At 38.7% G+C, this 17,686-nt stretch overlaps 1 protein-coding gene and 1 long non-coding RNA gene across 2 annotated transcripts in view; both read left to right on the top strand.

The window, feature by feature from the left end:
• LOC134669561 (uncharacterized) overlaps positions 1-17,686 on the top strand; it is a 475,395-nt gene that overhangs the window by 431,056 nt on the left and 26,653 nt on the right. The window lies entirely within an intron of this gene.
• LOC134669531 (uncharacterized) overlaps positions 1-17,686 on the top strand; it is a 50,835-nt gene that overhangs the window by 6,496 nt on the left and 26,653 nt on the right. Inside the window, exon 4 of the mRNA XM_063527137.1 lies at positions 13,308-13,359. Within this exon, the coding sequence (XP_063383207.1) occupies positions 13,308-13,359 (52 nt within the window). The remainder of the gene's footprint in view (positions 1-13,307; positions 13,360-17,686) is intronic.

Genomic DNA, 17,686 nt, shown 5'->3' with positions numbered 1-17,686 from the left:
TTATTACTTGACCAAACTTGTGTAGAAGGAAAAGGAAAAATAAAAGTCTTCGGCAGGAATATAAGACACAAATATATATATATATTTTTTTGCGTTACTATTTCAATCATCAAATATAAACATACCTTGATTATATTATTCTAGTGAGATCCTCACAGATAAACAAAAACATTTACTTAAAAAATTACAAGGTCGAAATGTCACGGAACTTGTGAGAGTAATACGTGAAAAAAAAAACTTTTATGACAAAAAAATCTGGACACAATTTAAGAAGCATCCAATTGCGTCGAGGAATCATCTGTATTTTTGCTTGTTTCATTACCTCCTCGCTTCTTTTTTTGTCCTTTGTATTCTGTAGCAATTTGTTAGATCTGAAAATAAAGATAACTTGCGTCGTCACGGATGTCGATTTATAGGTTTTAGAGAGTGCAGAATTCGAAAACGATGATCATTTTATAATCCAAGATGGCCGCTACGTATTTTGTCATAAAAGTCGTCATGAATATCGTTTTATAGGTTTTAGGAAGTGCCGATTTCGAAAATGATGACCAGTTTGGAATCCAAGATGTGTGCCGTGCACTTTGTCATAAAAGTCGTCATGGATATCCTTTTATAGGTTTTAGGGAGTGCAGAATTCGAAAATGATGATCATTTTGGATTCCAAGATGTCTGCCGTGCACTTTGTCATATAAGCCGTCATAGATGTTGATGTATAGGTGTTAGGAAGAGCAGATTTCGAAAATGATGACCATGACCAACAAAACGACATCCATGTCGACTTTTAACATAGTGCATGGCCGCCATCTTCGATTCCAAAATAGTTATTATTTTCGAAATCTGCGCTCCCTAAAACCTATAAAACGACAGCCATGACGACTTTAATGACATACTGCATGGCCGCCATTTTGGATTCCAAAATGGTCATCATTTTCGAAATCAGGGCCCCCTAAAACCTATAAAACGACACCCATGACAACTTTTATGACATAGTGCGTAGCCGCCATTTTGGATTCCAAAATGGCCATCATTTTCGAAATCTGCGTCCCCTAAAACCTACAAAACGACATCCATGACGACTTTTATGACATAGTGCATGGCCGCCATCTTGGAATCCAAAATGGTCATCGTTTTCGAAATCTGCGCCCCCTAAAACCTATAAAACGACACCCATGACGACTTTTATGACATAGTGCATGGCCACCATTTTGGAATCCAAAATGGTCATCATTTTCTAAATCTGCGCCCCCCAAAACCTATAAAACGACATCCATGACGACTTTTATGACATAGTGCATGGCCGCCATTTTGGAATCGAAAATGGTTATCGTTTTCGAAATCTGCGCCCCCCAAAACCTATAAAACGACACCCATGACGACTTTTATGACATAGTGCATGGCCGCCATTTTGGATTTCAAAATGGTCATCATTTTCTAAATCGGGGCCCCCTAAAACCCATAAAACGACATCCATGACGACTTTTATGACATAGTGCATGGCCGCCATTTTGGAATCGAAAATGGTTTTCGTTTTCGAAATCTGCGCCCCCCAAAACCTATAAAACGACACCCATGACGACTTTTATGACATATAGTGCATGGCCGCCATTCTGGATTCCAAAATGGTCATCATTTTCGAAAGCGGGGCCCCCTAAAACCTATAAAACGACATCCATGACGACTTTTATGACATAGCGCATGGCCGCCATCTTGGAATCCAAATTGGTCATCGTTTTCGAAATCTGCGCCCCTTAAAACCTATAAAACGACACCCATGACGACTTTTATGACATAGTGCATGGCCACCATTTTGGAATCCAAAATGGTCATCATTTTCTAAATCTGCGCCCCCCAAAACCTATAAAACGACACCCATGACGACTTTCATTACATAGTGCATGGCCGCAATTTTGGATTTTAAAATGGTCATCATTTTCTAAATCGGGGCCCCCTAAAACCTATAAAACGACATCCATGACGACTTTTATGACATAGTGCATGGCCGCCATCTTGGAATCCAAAATGGTCATCATTTTTGAAATCTGCGCCTCCTAAAACCTATAAAACGACACCCCTGACGACTTTTATGGCATAGTGCATGGCCGCCATTTTGGATTCCAAAATGGTCATCATTTTCAAAATTGGGGACCCCTAAAACTTATAAAACGACATCCATGACGACTTTTATGACATAGTGCATGGCCGCCATCTTGGAATCCAAAATGGTCATCGTTTTCGAAATCTGCGCCCCCTAAAACCTATAAAACGACACCCATGACGACTTTTATGACATAGTGCATGGCCGCCATTTTGGAATCGAAAATGGTTATCGTTTTCGAAATCTGCGCCCCCCAAAACCTATAAAACGACACCCATGACAACTTTCATGACATAGTGCATGGCCGCCATTCTGGATTCCAAAATGGTCATCATTTTCGAAAGCGGGGCCCCCTAAAACCTATAAAACGACATCCATGACGACTTTTATAACATAGTGCATGGCCGCTATTTTGGAATCCAAAATGGTCATCGTTTTCGAAATCTGCGCCCCCTAAAACCTATAAAACGACACCCATGACGACTTTTATGACATAGTGCATGGCCACCATTTTGGAATCCAAAATGGTCATCATTTTCTAAATCTGCGCCCCCCAAAACCTATAAAACGACATCCATGACGACTTTTATGACATAGTGCATGGCCGCCATTTTGGAATCGAAAATGGTTACCGTTTTCGAAATCTGCGCCCCCCAAAACCTATAAAACGACACCCATGACGACTTTTATGACATAGTGCATGGCCGCCATTTTGGATTTCAAAATGGTCATCATTTTCTAAATCGGGGCCCCCTAAAACCCATAAAACGACATCCATGACGACTTTTATGACATAGTGCATGGCCGCCATTTTGGAATCGAAAATGGTTTTCGTTTTCGAAATCTGCGCCCCCCAAAACCTATAAAACGACACCCATGACGACTTTTATGACATATAGTGCATGGCCGCCATTCTGGATTCCAAAATGGTCATCATTTTCGAAAGCGGGGCCCCCTAAAACCTATAAAACGACATCCATGACGACTTTTATGACATAGCGCATGGCCGCCATCTTGGAATCCAAAATGGTCATCGTTTTCGAAATCTGCGCCCCTTAAAACCTATAAAACGACACCCATGACGACTTTTATGACATAGTGCATGGCCACCATTTTGGAATCCAAAATGGTCATCATTTTCTAAATCTGCGCCCCCCAAAACCTATAAAACGACACCCATGACGACTTTCATTACATAGTGCATGGCCGCAATTTTGGATTTCAAAATGGTCATCATTTTCTAAATCGGGGCCCCCTAAAACCTATAAAACGACATCCATGACGACTTTTATGACATAGTGCATGGCCGCCATCTTGGAATCCAAAATGGTCATCATTTTTGAAATCTGCGCCTCCTAAAACCTATAAAACGACACCCCTGACGACTTTTATGGCATAGTGCATGGCCGCCATTTTGGATTCCAAAATGGTCATCATTTTCAAAATTGGGGACCCCTAAAACTTATAAAACGACATCCATGACGACTTTTATGACATAGTGCATGGCCGCCATCTTGGAATCCAAAATGGTCATCGTTTTCGAAATCTGCGCCCCCTAAAACCTATAAAACGACACCCATGACGACTTTTATGACATACTGCATGGCCGCCATTTTGGATTCCAAAATGGTCATCATTTTCGAAATCAGGGCCCCCTAAAACCTATAAAACGACACCCATGACAACTTTTATGACATAGTGCGTAGCCGCCATTTTGGATTCCAAAATGGCCATCATTTTCGAAATCTGCGTCCCCTAAAACCTACAAAACGACATCCATGACGACTTTTATGACATAGTGCATGGCCGCCATCTTGGAATCCAAAATGGTCATCGTTTTCGAAATCTGCGCCCCCTAAAACCTATAAAACGACACCCATGACGACTTTTATGACATAGTGCATGGCCACCATTTTGGAATCCAAAATGGTCATCATTTTCTAAATCTGCGCCCCCCAAAACCTATAAAACGACATCCATGACGACTTTTATGACATAGTGCATGGCCGCCATTTTGGAATCGAAAATGGTTATCGTTTTCGAAATCTGCGCCCCCCAAAACCTATAAAACGACACCCATGACGACTTTTATGACATAGTGCATGGCCGCCATTTTGGATTTCAAAATGGTCATCATTTTCTAAATCGGGGCCCCCTAAAACCCATAAAACGACATCCATGACGACTTTTATGACATAGTGCATGGCCGCCATTTTGGAATCGAAAATGGTTTTCTTTTTCGAAATCTGCGCCCCCCAAAACCTATAAAACGACACCCATGACGACTTTTATGACATATAGTGCATGGCCGCCATTCTGGATTCCAAAATGGTCATCATTTTCGAAAGCGGGGCCCCCTAAAACCTATAAAACGACATCCATGACGACTTTTATGACATAGCGCATGGCCGCCATCTTGGAATCCAAATTCGTCATCGTTTTCGAAATCTGCGCCCCTTAAAACCTATAAAACGACACCCATGACGACTTTTATGACATAGTGCATGGCCACCATTTTGGAATCCAAAATGGTCATCATTTTCTAAATCTGCGCCCCCCAAAACCTATAAAACGACACCCATGACGACTTTCATTACATAGTGCATGGCCGCAATTTTGGATTTCAAAATGGTCATCATTTTCTAAATCGGGGCCCCCTAAAACCTATAAAACGACATCCATGACGACTTTTATGACATAGTGCATGGCCGCCATCTTGGAATCCAAAATGGTCATCATTTTTGAAATCTGCGCCTCCTAAAACCTATAAAACGACACCCCTGACGACTTTTATGGCATAGTGCATGGCCGCCATTTTGGATTCCAAAATGGTCATCATTTTCAAAATTGGGGACCCCTAAAACTTATAAAACGACATCCATGACGACTTTTATGACACAGTGCATGGCCGCCATTTTGGATTCCAAAATGGTCATCAGTTTCGAAATCGGCACTGCCTAAAACTATAAATCGACACCCATCTCGACTTTTATGAAAAAGTGTTTGGCTACCATCTGCATGCAAGACATTTCTATTATTTTTACGTACAAAAATGGCCCCCTGTCAACTTCCAACCGAGATTTAATCGATAATTTATTCGATTAATGTTCAGATTAATTCAATTTCAATCTATGTTAGGTCGACTAAACTAATCGTGATTAAAATTTGAGGATAAACTTTTTTTATTCCATTAATTAGTCGAATAAACAGTTAATCTATTAAGTCCCATCTCTGACCACGTCATTTTTACACTTTGAGAATATCTGAAAACAAATGAACACAAGGAGCCATTTTGCAAATCCAGTAACTTTGTTATTACTTTTGACAGCGCGTGTCATGTGTCTACACAGAGTCGACACAAAGTCGAAACATTTGCGACTACTTTGTGACTGCAATATTTCTCAGCCTTAAACCATATTTATACATCGTAATTAACAAGTTTCGTAGTATGTAAAGCGTTATTTCTGTTATTTAAGTATAGTATACGCATCGAAGTACTAAAAATGCATCAAATAATATATTTATGAACACAAGCACTGAGAAGTAAACAATTTCATTTCCGGCTAAACTAAAACAATGTGGCGGCGCGTTGATTATATTACACTTAGTTTATCAAATCACTCGAGCAGTTTAATTCCCCATAATAATTTAAGTCCTATTGTAATATAAATGCAAACAATATATAATTTACGTCTTGTAATCCGTTTTAGAGATGGCGTATTAATGTCACTTATTTTTATTTAACTATTTTTCCATCTGACAGTTTCCATTTGACAGGAACGAAATGAACGAATGAACGAATGATTTTGGCATAAAGTAGTCGCAAACCCGAAACAATGTGTGCACACGGCGACCACACTTTATGTCACTTTGTGTCATGTGTCGACCCTTCCCCATTTCTGGTAACTGTGTCGACACGGCGACGACTCTGCGACTGGAATTGTGACCGAAACAGACGGTGTCGACACAAGATGTGTCTACACCGCGTCGTAACGGCGACTGGAAATGGTTGTATGGGTGACGTTAGTTTAAAATTGCGTGATTTCACAGAAAAAAAAGGAAACTTTCGTTTTGAATACCTATGGGAAATGTCGATCCCTATAAAAAATATTCGTATTTACGAATATTTACAAGGAAAAAATTAAGTATTTACGTAATTTTTTCCTTGTAGAAATTTCGTAATTTTGAAAACTCTGACAAACATACCGTCACAAACATTCCGGGTAAACACATGGAATGATGAGACACATTCGCTTCCCAGTTGTGATTCGACAATCTCCTTTAAAAAAGGCCAGACGCCTTTCAAATTGCCACACAAGTCCTTGGATGGTGTAGTGAAATTGGTACAAGACGGCTTATGTATTCACAACGTTCGGTGTGTAAAGTCAATCAATTTGATGCAGCCGAATTATAGACGCATTAACGTTGTAATTTTGTAATTAGTTTTTAAATTCAGACAGAGAAATTTAAGTCACCTATTCGCATTGTGCATGACTTCTTCAAACTCATAGATCAAAATTTAGGGCACCTGTTTGCTTTATGCATGACTGCGGCGCTGCTCTGACGAGTATGGTATGGAATACATTTGTTATCTAACAGTTGACAGTTGTCGAATTGTATGACGATGTATCAAAGTTCAATATTTTCCCACGACGCGCTTTGTTTGTATTTCTCCCACCAATCACTTCACACATAGCCAATAATAACACTAGTCCGGTATGGTGTCTATCTAATACATTTAAACGAGCAATTCTTGTTTATTTATTTATATACATATTTCGGGGACCTCGGAAACAGCTCTAACGATTTCCATAAAATTTGCTATATGGGGGTTTTCGATTTTCGGGGGCGATAATATTTTAGCTAGCTCTTCTCTCAGGAAAACGCGAATTTTTGAGTTTTTATATATTTTCCGTGCAAAGCTCGGTCTCCCAAATATTGTCTATTAATCTATGTAAAAGATGCAGCACTAAACACTACATCGTCCTCTCTGCTAGCCCATCTAGCGTTTATCGTCAATTTCCATACATTTTCGATCGGCATTTTATAACAATTGTCACTAGGCCCCTAACTATAGCTATTAGCAAGACAGACATTCGGTCCCTAATCGTGATCCGACAAAGCCCCGTCCCTGTCGCAATAAGGCTAGACGCCTTTCCAATTGCCACACAAGTCCTTCAATGCGTCGTTAAATTGGTACGAGATGGCTTATGTATTCACGACGAACTGTACAGTCAAAATCATGCAATTACACTTGAGGGGATTTTGTTGCATGTAAACAATTTTTAACACAATTTGGGTGAAGTTGTAGTGCAAGATTTTCAAGAATACATCTAAGAAAAAAATAGTCTCAAAAAGTTGTATTGGTCAATCATATATAGAGGAAAGAATTATATATAATCCTGAATAATAACATCGCCTCCTTCAGAGCGAGAATCCGAAAATTATTCAATATCTCCCGCAAAGTCATAATCCTAAATTGCAACAGCCTTGATACGTCCTTCAGATCATCAAATCGGTACCAAACTGGCTGTCCATACAAAATTCCGATGACATAACCGTGATGCAAGCGCCGGCAAAGTGGAATGATCGGTCGCCGATGTGGGACGCGAAAGAGAAAGTAGTGCGGCTAGATTTGAGATACTACGACTATTGGCAGTCGGGTAAAGGTTGAGAGGGCTCATAGGTTTGCTTAAAGTGGGTTACGGAAACTGCACAGAGCCGTGAGCTGAGCTTGATACTGCAGCACTGCAGCGTATAATACTTAAGATAAAGGTCGGGGAAGGATTTATCAAACTGCTCATAACAGTTGGATAATGTGGGTCGCGGAAACAGTCGGAGCTTGAATTCATCTTGACACCGCAGCACTGCAGCGTCAAATTATCTACGTGGATAGGACACTGGGCAACATAATCAGTAGTTTAATTTTTATTTTATTCTAATTTTGGATACGTGTGTATTTTATTTTGCCATGCAACTTGTCAAAGGTATCAAATCATTCCAGCATTTGTAATAAATTAGATAAAATGCGTATATAATCTGGTTCAAGATCTCAGAAAATACCTATTTCCATTATCGGTAGTCGATTAATGATGACCTTGTTTGATGGAAGGGTGTTATTTTCATCTTTAGGTCAGGAAGAAAACTCCAATATAAGTATCATTATTGCCTGGTAGTCTTGTCGGACATCGTTCCTACGGTCTCACGGTCCTAATTCACAATAATAATCGTTACTCCATAAACTTGTACTATGGCGATGTGAGCCCTGCATTCCTTACCAATCATAGTTGCATTGCGAGTTGCGACAAGCCCAGCGCGGAAGTGCAACCCGCTCACCTCCGATGACATCGCCATGTGCAACCCTAGGGCAAACCTACAGATCACTAACTTACTAGATGCAATATAAATATTAGTGCCCGACCGAAACCCGTTATTCGCCGAAACCGAATGTTCGGTTTTCCTAAAGTTTCTGCCGAAACCGAACCTTCGGACAAAATATGATTATTATGCATTATACCTGCCGAAACCGACGTGTTGAGAAGCTTGTCACCAAACGCTGATATGATGACCATTCATGAGTTAAACGCCAAAGAAGATGACTACTATAGGTATATATTAGGGTCTATAGATAAACATAAGTGTCTACGATAGATAAGTCTACCCGTTAAGTGATACGTCATGTGTGTCGCAGCCATACATTTACATTTTGCACTGATAAGTCTGTGCAGACATAGTATAGACGAAATGTAATAGCATGACAGCGCGACCGCTTATTTCCCTAGCGTGATCGCGCCCGTTTCTATTGCTTCTACTCACGTAAATTACAAATATTAACTAAAATGGAGTTAGGAATAAATATGAGCTATTCAGTAGATACGCAGTGGTGTAGTAGTGAGGTTCGTGCGGAAGTAATTTATAAGTAGACGCTGACGCCGGAGCCGATATGGCCTTCTAGTCAAAGGCTTCCAATACAGATAAAAAAATGTAAAAGACCAACTGTGTCGAACCCAAACGGAGTCTGTAGGTGGTAGTCCCTGTCCCTGCACAATCCTACCCGATTTAATGGGCCCTTCGGCGTGTAATGTCTCTTTATTGACCCTTATGTAACAGTACTGACTACGACTGCCTGAATTTAGACGTTAACCTGACAAAGTCTTGCCTTTGAAGCATTTTATGTCCTGTTTATTTATCCTAGGGTATTATTCGCCGGAAATATGCGAAAGATGTGTTGAATGTGTCAAATTACCAGTATTTATTGGCAAATTGGGATTAGAAAATGCGACGCATTATTTAACATTTAAAAAATATATAGAGTCTGGTCCTTCTGTGGTGCTTTACCACTACCACTCCTTTTTTTCTTCCTTTCGTACACACGGTTACCCGATTATTCGTAAACCCTATTGCAATGTCATATGATGATCTGTCGATGAACTCTATAATCAGTGTTTTGCTGTTAGTACCTATTCCTACTTCCATATACATCAGATCAAGAAATTCATGGAAATATATACCATGCTAAGTTTCCCTTTCGTATCACAGCAAATTCCATAAGAACCCGACTGCATTACCACTCAATTCCACAACGCTTCCGTCGAAATGTTTTCATCATGTAAGTCCGTAGCACTAGCACCAAGCCATTTCACACCCTATCTCGTCTAGTTTAAGGCTAATTTCGCTTGCGAAGAATCCGAGGGCCTACCGCGCTATACCGAAGTTCACAAATTGCCGACATCGTTCTCTGTTACTCTCCGTACACCTTGATTGGAGTAACAGAGAAAGATGCCCGCAATTTGCGAACTTCTGTGTCGCGGAAAACCTAGACGGCTTTTTCTATCAGTATTACGTTTCCCTGGCGCGCGTGTACTGAAGAACTTTCTAGGTTGTTTTGACCGGTAAACCACATATCGAATAAGGCGTGTCAGGAACTGATACTGATTCCAGTAGCTTTACGTAACTTGTGTGCCCCATTTAAAATTGTACAACTATACGGAGCGGTATATTGATTATTCGATTGATGTGATATAATATGAAATGAACACATTCGAATTATTGTTTTCGAGTAATGGTTCCAATTTTATGACAGAAATTGGGAATAAAATCGTTTAGAGACGGTTCCAAATAAATGGAAAAACACTAGAAAGAGAAAAATAGTAGAGAAGCTGAAAAGGGAGTTTCTTAAACATCAAACATATAATTTAGACATGTCAATAGGTATATTTGGCAAGCAATTACTCGAATCACATGAAAAACCGAGTCACAAATTAACCTTAGTACAGCATCCAGGTTATTAACCCTTAAACCATTTGACATTCCTTTCTATAGTCATTCGATTTCGAACCGTAATTCTAATTGTAGAGATGCGTTTTTGTTTTAATCATGATGGCAAGTATGTTGCCGTTATGGACTTAAGGGTTAAGGAATGTTTTTCACTGTCTTGAACATTTTGATAACCCCGTCTGTTGCTTGCTGATTTTTAAAGATTTGAATGATTCACGGTTAGTTTCACTAGACTTATATCGACCGGGATGTGAACCGTGATTAGATTACCTTTTGTATTGTTTTCGAGCTCCTGATATTAACTGTATCACACTCACATGTAACTGCGTCTGAATATCGAGAGCTCGAAAACAATACTTGGTAATCACGGTTCATATCCCGGTCGGTATAAGTCTAGTATTTTTAAAGAGTTGCGGTAGTAAATTTATACTATCGCCTAGTTTACTTGTCTAGTTTCATGCATTCAATTAAACATTATATCATTGTACCCCCGCCGTTACTGCCTTATTACGCTAACCCCGATTCGTATAATTGCAGTGTCTAATAAGTGAACAAAAAGATTACGTATTATAATTAGTAGCTTTTATCTTAATTGAAAGAAAATATGATTACTTAAAGTTACGATAGAATGGTCAATATTTAATATCTCAGGGGACAACAGTGATGGTTGTGGACAGTGCACGGTTGGTCATGTGAATCAAATCTGTTTCCAGCAGCGGACTGTACAATTGTATTATGCATATTTTATTACGATTAGTATTAGAAACAAAACAAATGGCAATCAAATGGGTTCGGCCGAATGTATCTCGAGGTCTCTACCTCGCCATACATTCTTCCGTGTTGATCCCCTACATCCTTAATCTCAAGGCATTCAAGGTCATCCATCTTTTTGATATTCGTAATTAAAAACTGTTATTTTTTGCGCTCCTGCCAAATTTCATGAATATTTGAACAACAAACATAAGGAATAGTTGTTTACCTACCCTAAGACCACTCGGTACTCGGTCGATCACCGATAGTTATAATCAGGTTCTTCAAACTTGAATCAATAATTAGTAGTTTATCCTGCAAGGTCGTCGGCTAAACAGGAAATGCATATTACTGTTGCACCACAGCCAGCCATCAGTCGCTCACAATCGGCGGGAGGAAGTTAAGAATAGAAGAGACCATTAGGTTCGTACTGCAATAAGTTATGCAACGTTTCCACGATGGGACATGTTAGATGAGCATATTGTATCTGACACTTCTATTAATATTAAGCTTTAACGTATTTTCTCGAATCAAGCAAAAATATTTATTAAATTTTCACATCAAGGCATTTGCAAATATGTATACAACTTGGATCAAATGTAAGTACTCGTAGGTACCTAAACTCGGTAACTTTTATTGGTACTATTAGTATTATGTATATTGCGTTGCGTTTATAAGTACAAAAAGTTTTGCATCATGTCTTATCGCACAATAGTAGATTGTTAACTAAGGGATGAAAGGCACCCATTTCTATGATAATAAATAAAAACTCGTAACTCGTTTCATGGAAGTATCTGAATAATTCCTAATTTCATACAATTGAATCCTTTTGATCTACGCAATCGGAACAAGATATATCGAAACCATTTACCCCACACTTGGTTTTCGGATAGCATCAGTAGTTTTATAACCCACACAGATTACAACACGCCGCCAGCCGGTCTAAGTCTAATGCAACAGCGATTGCAGTCACAGTGGGAACGTTCACGGCATTGATGTTATACCAGGCGTGGCTAGGGTTACCAGATGTCAGGAATTTTGTCAGGAATGGGGAGGGAACACGAAAATGTCAGGAATTTTGTGAATCGATAGATTTATACAAAAAATCATTTTAATAAAACCGCTAACGGCGGCCACCTAGCGGCCATATCTGTGCTGATCGTAACAGACGCGTTTTGTTAGAGAGTGAGTCTTCTGTACCTAGTACTATTATTTATTCTGTGGTAATACTACGGAGTCGTGTGCTCACGTTTTCATGCTCACGATACCTGTTTACTCTGGTCTGGTGTCTTATATTATAACAGTCTTAATGTTTTCTGGAAAAGAGAAGAATGAAGTTTACATATGTAGTAATAGGAATTTGAGTCTTGGAATGGAAGAAATGGAATTAGTTTTACGAGAGTACCTACGTGTAAAAAAAGGCTAAAATTTTTTCAGTTCATTTGAGTCAAGTAGATGTATTTTTGTCTCATTATTAATCTCCGTCTTAAATAAAAATTTAAAGAGGAGTAATAAAATATTATCGCAATTGAAAAGTTCAGATACTATCTAACTAAACCGTGTATGTAAACATTGAAAATGACGGAGTCTGCTCTAAAACTATATATCTAGGAAAAATCAGTATCAGTCCCCAAAAAGATCTTAAGCTTCGACATATTGATCCTTAATTCCTTACAATACTAGTTTGCACTTATGTATGGGTTATTTTAAAACCGTTATACATAGTTATTTAACATTCTATTGACTCGAAGGTCGGAGGAAAAATAGTAGTCAAGGTTAGTTAAGTTAAACGATACTATAGATAGACAGACCATTTGGACAAATAAAAACCGGACAGAAATACGTCAAGTATTTCTACTGAATAGTATAGATATAACTTTCAAATGCCTGGCAAAAATAACTTCAATCAGTGGGTTGCATTTAGTTTACGCCAAAGTAGTTTGATATAAACTGCCTATTAATATTGAAAATGTAGAATAATGGACCAAATGACCACAGTTTTTTTTTCTTTCTTTACGAGTTTTTATTTTTCTGTCCTATTAGCCCTACTGTATCTCCAAATGATGATATTAAGCTCTTGTAAGACATTAGGCTTATGCCCAAACCTACGAATCTATCCCATTGTATACAGCTAACAACACAGTGCTTTTGTCCACCAGAAAGATAACTTGATTATCCGTTGCAGACGCGGCGGTGGGGTGTAAGCCGGCGCGCGCGCAGCCTCAAGGAAAGATCAGGTACTTCCTCCAATTGTACTGCATACGCCGTCGCGCGCGGACGTGCGTGCTTATAACTAGCTGATTAGTGATTACGCATGACGGCCTTGGCCAGTGATTGTGTGCTGTGAGTTTTCTTATCGATTTGTATACTACAAATCTTGTATATGTTATTTGTAGTTTTATGGATTAGTGTGGAACACGCGTGTTCTTGTGCTTAAACTGGATTGTTGTTTTGGATTGATTGAGGATTTGAAATAGTGAGTCATTTGCGTCTTTTGTTGTTGTTGTGTCGTGAAGGATTGTTTGTTGAATGATGTGAGGAGAACAGAACGGCATTTCGATTGTCAATGCTGACCAGATATCGGGTCCAAGGGGTTAAAGAGGAATTCAGGAATACATTAATGCTTGGATTTATGTGTCAGCCCGATTCATTGATGATTGGTTCACTGATACTCATAGGCTTTTCTTTAATGAAGCTGACGAACATACAAGTTTCAGTGACCATAACCCAATAGTGGTGTTCATTTGTTTGATTTGTTTACTTTACTTTTGAATATTACGAAGTTCATCTATCTATAATGTAATGTGCGTTGTTATTTTATACCGGCGTAGATGTATAAACAATATTTTTTGTGTTTATAATGTAGTGTTTTTTAAATAGTACGCATTAAATCATACCTGTTCTTATCTATCTACTTAGATAATGGCGTGGCATGTTGTGCAAATAAACATGTTATGCTACTTACAGGTGGCATCACACCACATGTATTTTTACCATTCACCACACGTTTCAACATATATTTTGTTATTTAAAATAGTATGAACGATTGTTTACGCCGACATTATTAACCTTGATAACGCGTCATACCATCATTAATACAGCTAATTGACCAATTATGGATCTTATCCCAACGACAAACAGTCGACCAATGGTCAGATATTCTGTTATTGTTATTACATATAAACGTCGCCGGTTTGGAGGAATAACCAGCATTTTTACACAGCAATTATTTCACAATAGCAGTGCAGAATCGCAGTTGAGTCGGCTTAATCATTCGTGTGGACGTATTTTATACCTGCTCAAGTTGAAAGGTTTGAACTTTGAAGGGATACAGACAAACAAGTGGTTCATACAAAAAGTTTTTTGTCCCAACTTGAGACTTTCAAGTAAGTTGTCTGGTGATTTGTGAATACCTATTTAAAGGTTTTATACCTTCGTAGATATGTATATGTGATATGTAGTGTTTGCGTTCCAACACGTCCAAGTAGGTAAAATTTTTAATATTATTTAACCAGGAACTAAATACATAAAGTATCACTTCCTTTATTACTAATATAAAACTAGTCCCTACCAAATCATACATATAAAGTAATACAAAGATCAAGGCAGGTTTACGTTCTTATCGTTTAATCTTTTCCATACAGATAAACTTTGTAATCATTAAGATATTAAATATTAATACAGTGGAACCTCGATAAATCGAACGGCGATATCCTCGTTAACATGAAAACTATTGATAGCTAGTTCAGGCCTGTCAACATGGGTGATATATTGACAGTCATTCCATGATGTCACAGTCGCGAAGTTATAAAACTGTTGTAAAAATCTATGTTATCAAACTATTAACCTTCCCTGACAAACACTTATCAAACAATTACTTTACCATAACAGCGATGACAGTAATAGTTTTGAAGCCTGTCAACCCCGATGACATAATGACAGTCATGCCTGACCCCGCGGCCTCGATTGCCAGTTCGACTGACACTAACATTACTCTTTGCGTCATATCTAGGTTTGGCATTGTATCCAACTTTGAACTTTATCGCCAAAGGGCAAGTTTGCTTTTGCAATGAACGTATTGTGTAAAAAAGAGTGCCTAAATACAAGGAGATTGACCTCAGCTCAGACCCAGACTGGTTGCAAAATGGATGCAAATTTGTTTTGTTAAGTGATGAGAGTTTTTATTTAATAACTGGTTTGTTTAGGTTTATTAATTTCGTATCATTTGGCTATTGTCGTTTGAGAGCTTTTACTTACCTATTAACTTCCCAACTATATTACATATTAGTGAATGTATTTTTTAACTCAAAATATCTGTAAAGATAACTAACTACCTATGTAATTGATATTTTCTGAATATTTATGGACGTGACACCTTTCTAGTTAATTAGGTACCTACTTTAATGGTCCAGTTCGTGTTTATTTCTTGCTTTAGCCGCACTCTAGTCGCTTAGCATTAAAAATAACTTCAAAATTATTAATAAATACAATATGTAGGTCAGTCATGAAACAATTAGTTACTTGTTATATCAGATCGTAACGCCATTAATCGCTTAAATGCCACGATGAAAGATGGAGCCACCATCATCGATATAGTTAGGCCATTCTAAATCTTAAAGCAAGGATGTAAGATCCACTTTTGGTCAGTTAACAAGTGATGATATTAGTACGGCAGACATGACAAATTGTGTGCTCGGTATGGGTTGCACATTTTTGAGATTTCAATGCAATATGTGCTCAAAGTGGATTGTACACTTTTTACTTTCAAAGTACACGCGACCGAGGAAAATGAGTCATTGCACTGGTCATAGAATTGAATTACCCTTGAAATCGCGGAGTCATAAGCTGTCTTCTACTCAAGCGGAGATGAGAGACGTGGTTGATTCCCAAGCAATATTATCGAGCTGATCTGATGATGGAGACAGGAGGTGACCATAGGAACTCTGTGATATAACGCAAAGTAACTGTGTTTCGGGTTTAGAATTGTCTCGATGAATATTAGTTGCATGTGGAAAGAAAAGGACAGTCAGCGACAAAAGCTTGTATCAGAAATGAAATTTTTGCCAAAAACTTATTTATTTAAATTTGTAAGACGTTACCATTATGCAAGATATGCATTATGATATTTATTTATTTATTTATTTATTTATGTTATGGAGATCCAACAGCTATCTATACAGAGTATGCCACATTAATAAGAGATGGAAAGCCAATTACAGGATCACACATGTAGCTACAGATTGTACATTCAAATTTACTTGAATGAAAAGTGTCGACGCTCGGACACAGCAACACACAACATAAGAGTTTTTTCTTTTTTTTTTTACAGTAAATATTAAGTACAATCCAAAAATCCAAAATATGTTCATCTTTCTCGCGACGAAGCCATGGTGGATGGTATAGAAATCGACGTTTACAACTGATGCGGTTGGCGTCCGACTGAACCACAATTTTGGATAAACCATGAATGAATGAAAGGGCTACGGGCTAGGGCTACGTAGAAGAAAAAAGTGTAAAAATGTGGCTTTTAGCCACTGACTTTCACATGTGAACTATGTTGCTTTGGTGTCGACATCATTTGTGGTATACCTATTTTTATTCCTCCAGCTTGGGAGTAATTCTCATAAGTACCTAAACTACCTAGGGCTTGTGCACAAATCACGCGAGGTCCGTTGGGGGAGGGGGGGTCACGGAAAAAATCACGATAAGTAGATCACGTTGGGGGAGTGGGGTATAAAGGAAATCTCACGTGTATTTTTCTACAGTGAACGAAACTAAGAAAAAAAACCTACGACATAAGTAGATACTTTTTCTCGGTTTCTTTAAACATAGATCTTCATTTCACTCACGTGAGGTGGAGGGAGGGGGCTAGCCAAAAACCTCACCAAATATCACCAACGGGGTGGGGAGGAGGGTCAAAAAGTATCCGAAAACACCTCTCGTGATTTGTGCACAACCCCCTAATACTTACCTCAGTTATGTATCTACACCTACAGTTTCTGCCGTTTTCGAAACTATAGTTCATCAAGGAAGTTTGCGTAGATTAATTACGCCTACGCTATTATAATCTTATTAAGCAACCAATCTTACGAACGCTATATGCACGTGTTGCCAAGATCAAGATATATATTGTGACATCACAACATTAGAAACAAGTGGTTAGAAACAATTAGAAACAGTAGGTCTAAACATTAGTCTCCACTCCAATGCAAAAGCGCTTTCAACAAAAATCTCAAAAGACCGACTCCAAACCAAACCAATAGCTCAAACCGCATAATCCATTCACCCCATTGACCGCGCTCGCAAACAAAACACGGCGGCTGCGAAACGGTGCCGCCGCGAAGTGGGCCGCAGTCGAAATATTCCGACCTTGCCCCCCTTGCGTTACGTGAGCGGTTCGTAACACCGCCCGAGGACGTGACGGTAGCTGCAACGCGTTTGATTAGGATTTTTTTTTGTGATTGTGTGTTGAGGTGTGATTTATGGAAATATTTGAATGTGTGATGATGATTGAATGTTGTTGAAGCGTTCATGTAGAATCATGAAATTAGTGAAGTAACTTGG

This window comes from Cydia fagiglandana, chromosome 1, assembly GCF_963556715.1.
Source record: "Cydia fagiglandana chromosome 1, ilCydFagi1.1, whole genome shotgun sequence".
NCBI classification, from domain to species: domain Eukaryota; kingdom Metazoa; phylum Arthropoda; class Insecta; order Lepidoptera; family Tortricidae; genus Cydia; species Cydia fagiglandana.
This window is presented reverse-complemented; position numbering and strand designations above follow the sequence as displayed.